The 6,000-nt window shown below is 28.6% G+C and overlaps 1 protein-coding gene across 1 annotated transcript in view; it reads right to left on the bottom strand.

The window, feature by feature from the left end:
• Nucleotides 1–371: 371 nt before the first annotated feature.
• ft (cadherin-related tumor suppressor fat) overlaps nucleotides 372–6,000 on the bottom strand; it is a 151,273-nt gene continuing 145,644 nt past the window's right edge. The window contains exons 15-17 of the mRNA XM_043042227.3: nucleotides 5,306–5,499; nucleotides 3,995–4,256; nucleotides 372–2,915 (exon numbers count right to left, since the gene is read on the bottom strand). Of these exons, the coding sequence (XP_042898161.2) occupies nucleotides 1,243–2,915; nucleotides 3,995–4,256; nucleotides 5,306–5,499 (2,129 nt within the window). The 3' untranslated portion in view covers nucleotides 372–1,242. The remainder of the gene's footprint in view (nucleotides 2,916–3,994; nucleotides 4,257–5,305; nucleotides 5,500–6,000) is intronic.

Raw genomic sequence — 6,000 nt, 5'->3', positions numbered from 1 at the left:
AAAATAATAAGACAAATATTAATAATTAGTTGAAAGAAAAAGTCATGAATCAAACGAAATTTGATCAAAAAGTAATGAATATCACATTAATATATTCATAAAAAGGATAAAAATTGAATAATTTTTAATGAAAGTAAGTAGAAAAAATAAAATAAAAAAAGAATAATTTTTAATGATGTAATAAATTATCAAGGAAAAAAAACACTAAAAAATGTTAATTATGCATAAAAATAAGGATAAAAAAAATATGAGCTATAATAATTTTTTTAAAAATTGATATAAACTACAAAAAAAAATTATTAAAAAAAAAGCTTAATAATCGACATTGAAATGGCAATCATATCATGGTATTTTAAAAATAATTAAAATATGACACAAATTAAGGAATTGCATAAACAACTGAAACAAATGGATGGATTTGTTTGTAATCCATGGCACATGCGGTCACTTTAATGGTTAAAAAATATGTTTGGGTAATCACCTAAAGAATAAAGGGGAAAAAATGGACACAGATGAGAAGCAGATATGACGCCTACTGACTAGTTTAAAAAAATGAGGTACCAAAATTATTGAAATACATACAACCCTGATATATAAGAAAATAACAAAGTTAATTTTTAAAAAAAATAATAATAATAAAAATGTAACAAGTTTTTTTAATGAAAATTATTTTCAATGTGTGAAAAATTTTAAAATTAATAGGTCAACCTAAAAAATTGGAAAAAAAAAAGATTTAAGAAATATTTCTCTTAATAAAAAATTATAAGTATTCATGCAGAACAATACATGTTTTAGAAAATTGTTAAAGGAAAAAAAAATATTTGGCTAACAGTTAACAAGGCACGTACAATCATAAATATTAAGTTTAAAAATATAGTAAGTTAAAAGGCCTTTGGCAATACAGACCAAAAGTATCAAAAACAATGAAGATAGAACAAGTGTAAAACATCATAAAAAAAACAGTTGAATGGAATGTAAAATGCAATTGTAAAAATTGGAATTGTAAAAAATGGAACTGTATAAAAAAGTTTTTTGTAAGTATCGTACGATGCTAAAAAAATGTATGAAATCACACAATTTTCTTTGATTAATAAATACACACATTTAAACAGTATGCACAATTTTCTTCAGAATTACATATGTACAACTTTCCAAAAAGCATTTGTCAGGAAAACTTATGGAAATTAAAATTTGATTAAGAGGACAAATGTATTATATACAATGACTATTAAATTACATGGTTCATACATAATCTTCATCAGTTTGTGCATGTCCATTTGAATTAACATTGTCTGGTAATTGCTCAATGTCTTTAAAAACACCTACTAAATTTTCAAAATTTGGTCCCCAATTTAATAAACAGTCCCAGCCTAGCATGGAACCGTTTGCTGGTTTGTAAGGAGGAGGATTTGAGGACTCGTCGTCAGAAGCGACTAAAGTACTAAATGATCCTCTGAAAGAATCAAACCTATCGTAATTTTTACTATATTCTTCATCATTTTCATTGTCCTCTTCGGCTAATTTTGAAAATATCATATTGCGTGGTCCGAACTCCCGATGAACTTTGTCATAGTTATCATATTCAAACTCGGAACACGTGAAAGAATCGTTACCACTTTCATCGGTGGAGGAGTCTTGTGCTTCTAAAAGCTCTGTATTTGACTCTAAAAGTTCTGCTAATTTGTTATGAGCACTTTTGTTGGCATTGTCATCACTGGACGATGACACGGCATCTAAGGTACTAACTAGACTTAAATTTCTTGGTCTGGCATTTAGCCTTTCTATCTCCTCAGGAGTGAGACCTAAAGTCATGCTATTGTCCCTGGATTTTAGTTTTTTAATGTTCTGGTGGCTAGATTGCATGCTACTAGTACTGTGACTTAAATTGCTAACTGGACTATTTAGACTACGATCAGAGTTAGTCATAGGATCTTGAAATTGCTTAGATCCAACTCCTTGCGCGGTGGCAAGCAGCGCCTTCTGTAGAGGCTTGCCACTGATATCTTGAAGAGTAAGGATCCTAGGCGTCTGCTGAGAGAGTTCACTAGAAGGGCTTAAGCGAGCCAGAGGAGTGTTCTGCATTTTGTTGCTTTGAATTAAAGGATTGTGGGGCTTGTGCAAGATGTTACGAGGGCTTTCACGAATAGGTTTCGATTGAAACTGATGAGGACTATGCCTGTGGTTGTGTTTGTGATACGATGGAATTTCGGAATTCGGAGGGGATTTGTATTTATTAATGTTGCCATCTCTAAATCCTTTGTAGTGGTACACCACATCAATATCAGACGGTGCAATACTACTGGCATTTTCCAGATCATAATGTTCCGGTGGCTCGAGGTCAACTGGATTTTCCATATCTCTCAGATAGTTATTTTGTGGCTTATCTGAAGTATGGATCGGGGGATCTTCAATTCTCTGCACAAATGCTGGCTTGCTGTGAATTTCCCTTTCGATGATATCCGGCCTTTTTTGAGGACATTCGGTGTGGGAGGACATGGAATCTCTGTCTTTCAATTTCTTGGGCATGATATCATCGGGCAGGTGATTTCGAAGAATGTCCTCATTGGCTGTGTTGTCTGTAAATCCAGGATGAGATCGGTGAGCATCGGCAGAAGTGCTGGTCAAAAAGGCATTGCCGTTCTGTTTTATTTGACTGGTACATTTATCTCGTTTCAGTTTTCTTCTTCTAAATACGAGGAAACTGATAAGAATGACAACTAGCAATATAACAAAGAAGACAATGACGAGAATGACCCCTATGCTCAATGGATCAGTTGTAACTTTATCAATTCCCAGGGCTTCACTTTGGCACACAGAGTTGGCATTACCATGCTGAAAGAGCTTGAAATAACCTGATGAATTTGCTTGTTGCACTTCATCATTGATGGCAATTAGTTTTATGCATCCCAAAACATCTATTAAAAAAAAAATATTTATTATATTTTTTTTTAAAATAAAAATTTTTTTTAAGCTCTTACATCAGAAAACTTTTAAAAACATAAAAATAATTAAGTAATTAAAATACTTTTGAATAACTTATAAAAAATATAACATTCGTTCAAAACTATTTTTCAGTGTATTTTACAAAATAAAAGTCAAATTTTTTTTTCCAGTATAACAATTTGTAAAAGTAATAAAATATATTCACATTAATAAAAATGCTTTACAGAAAAAAAATTGAGAAGAATAGCATATAGTGAATAGAAATTGAATAGTCTTGAATTTTGATTATGTCATGAAAAATTTAAATACAAAACTTTGACACATATAAGAAGAATTAAAATGTTAAGTGTATTTCATACTTATTAATATTTTCGCAATAGATTTTTATTTTTCCATATTTAATAAAAACATTATTTTAATGCAATTTTTTTTAAAAATCCAACAAACAAGTAACCTCTTACAACACATTGATTCAACATGTTGCTACATGCCTGCAGAGTCTATTGTACAGAAATTACAAAAGAAGGTTCAAGTAATTTTCACCTTCTTGGTTTTAATATTTTTTTCCCTTTTTCCTTCTTTCAGCTCTAAAAAATTAAGCCATCTTTTTTTAAAAAATAGAATTAAAATGTAGTTAACTTGAAAAGTATTATTAACATGGAACGGAAGATAAAATGGCAGGCAGCAAGGTAATTTAATAATAATTTTATCTTTAATTTTATATTATTAAAAATTGAATATAAAAGAGTTAGGGTTACTAAAAGAAAATACAGTTACCTTATTGTTAGAACTATATGAGTTAACTGCATAAAATTTTAAAACAAAGACAATCAATCAAGACAATAATAAAAAACAAAGACAGTATTAGTTTACTAATACTTTTCTACAAAACAGCTCCCGAATATTTTTTCAATCTGTTGGTAAATTTTGAAAATATCTCAAATTATTTTCCACTTTAAATATCTTTGACTAATAATAGTTAATGATCAAAAAAGAAAAAATATTAATAAATTGAAAATTTTAAATAACTTTTTCCCCTAAATAATCTTACCAGTGAACTGAAGATGCTCCCATTCTCCACCGAAGACTATTGAAGAAATATAAGGTTCAAGAAAATCGTGAAGAGTTTTCTTTGAGACAATCACTTGAGTGTAATGATCCATACTGATGTTTAAATGAACATGTTTTTCGTCAGCAAAAACCAAACTTATTTTATGCCACTGACCATCATTGAGGGACGGCAAACTGAGTTCCGTAACTACTTCATCAGAAGACTTCAGTTTAGAAGAATAGACTAATTTCCCTTTAACAACCTAAACAAAAAAAAGTGCAGATATATAAATAAAATATAATTTTTTCGTGAAACAATATTCAAACAATATTTTAGAAATATAATGTCACATGTTTTTCAGATTCACAAGAGTTACGTTTAAATCAACACTTTTCCCTAAATATGGGCAACAGTTTCTCTTCTTCCTTAACATCCCAAACTCATATGTATCTACATATTGCACCCAAGCAAGAAAAGTGACACAAGTTAAAAAACAGTATTTGAGAAAAATCAACTTAAAGAATACTATATAACTTATTCTGAAATAGCACAATCTTAAGCAAAATCTAGAGATGAGACACCTTTTGAGCTTGATGGGGAACTTCATACATATTTTTTATTGACATAACCTCAAAATTGCTGTTTTTTGACTTGTGTCACTTTTCTTGCTGGGGTGCGATATATATCATCATAATACATCATCATAACAAACTACATGCTTTAAAATATAACGATTAAAAACAAGATATCATTTACTGACATCAATGTAATAACTCTCGTGTGAAGTATGCTGCATGTTTTCCTGAATAAAGAGAATATTGATTTTGTAAAAAAAATTATGCCAAATTTTGATACAGTTTGATGTGCTAAGAAAAGAAAGCACAAAATTAAAATAAAATTTAAAAAAAAACATAAATAATTTAAATAATCAAGAAAGAAGGAAATTTTTTAGAAAGTGAAAAAGAGCAGAATAAAGAATATACTAGGAAATGCTACGCAATAAATATTATTAAAAAAAATGAAGCCAAATAAATAATTCTGACAGTTTCAGCTTCTGTTTTGCATTGAGGAAAAAAAAGCACAAAATGAAAACATTTAAAAAATTAAAAATAATAATCAAAGAAAGAAAAAAATAGCAAATTTTAGAATAAACTTGATAATTCTATTAAATAAAGATTATGTTCTTGGTAATACTAAGCAATGAAAATAATGTTGATGTTATTAAAAAATGATGTTAAATTCATAAATCTGACAGTTTCAGTTTCAAATATGCTAAAAAAGATTCTTTTAAAAAAAAAGATCGAAATTTACCTGGAGTAAAGTACGTTCATCATCTCTTCCTGAGTAGAATATTATACCATTATCAGATTGAGATCTTAAATGGAATGATAACACTTTAGATGAAGTCTTTGCTGATTTTTCTATTAATAATTGTGTCCTTCTATGCTTTTCTTGAGGAATAAGTTCCAGGAAACTACCTCCTCCAATACTGTAAGGCTTTTCAGCTAAAATATTTCACAAATTACATTTAGTAAAAACATATTAAAATAATTACATACTAAAATCTCACACATTTAATATACTGAAATAACATACAATAGTGAGCACTGTTTGTAGAAAAGGCTAAATAAAAAAATTTTAAAAAATGTGCAACACATTGAAAGATGGTGGATATCTTTTTCTATAATGTTACAAAACAGAACAGCATGGTTTTGTTACATCTCTATCAAAGAATGAAGTAAATAAAAATTTAACTAAAAATTTTGTATTTTTACCTTATAGAACAAAAAGCATTTGTTAAACATTAGTCTGTGACTCTTAAACTTCTTTATCATTAGTTTGATAAATTATTGTATTAACTAAATATTTAAGTAAATGTTGTAAATTTAAAAGAACTGCAATGAGAAAAAAATACTGAAAAGTTCACTTTATCTGAGAAAAAAAAAATAAAATTATGCATGAGGGAAATTGGCATAAGCTGAAAGAGTAAATCTGCAAAACTAACT

Source organism: Parasteatoda tepidariorum, chromosome 5 (genome assembly GCF_982258835.1).
Source record: "Parasteatoda tepidariorum strain Cologne lab strain chromosome 5, Ptep-v5.0, whole genome shotgun sequence".
NCBI lineage: Eukaryota > Metazoa > Arthropoda > Arachnida > Araneae > Theridiidae > Parasteatoda > Parasteatoda tepidariorum.
The sequence above is the reverse complement of the archived record's forward strand: the minus strand, read 5'-3'. Positions and strand labels throughout refer to the sequence as shown.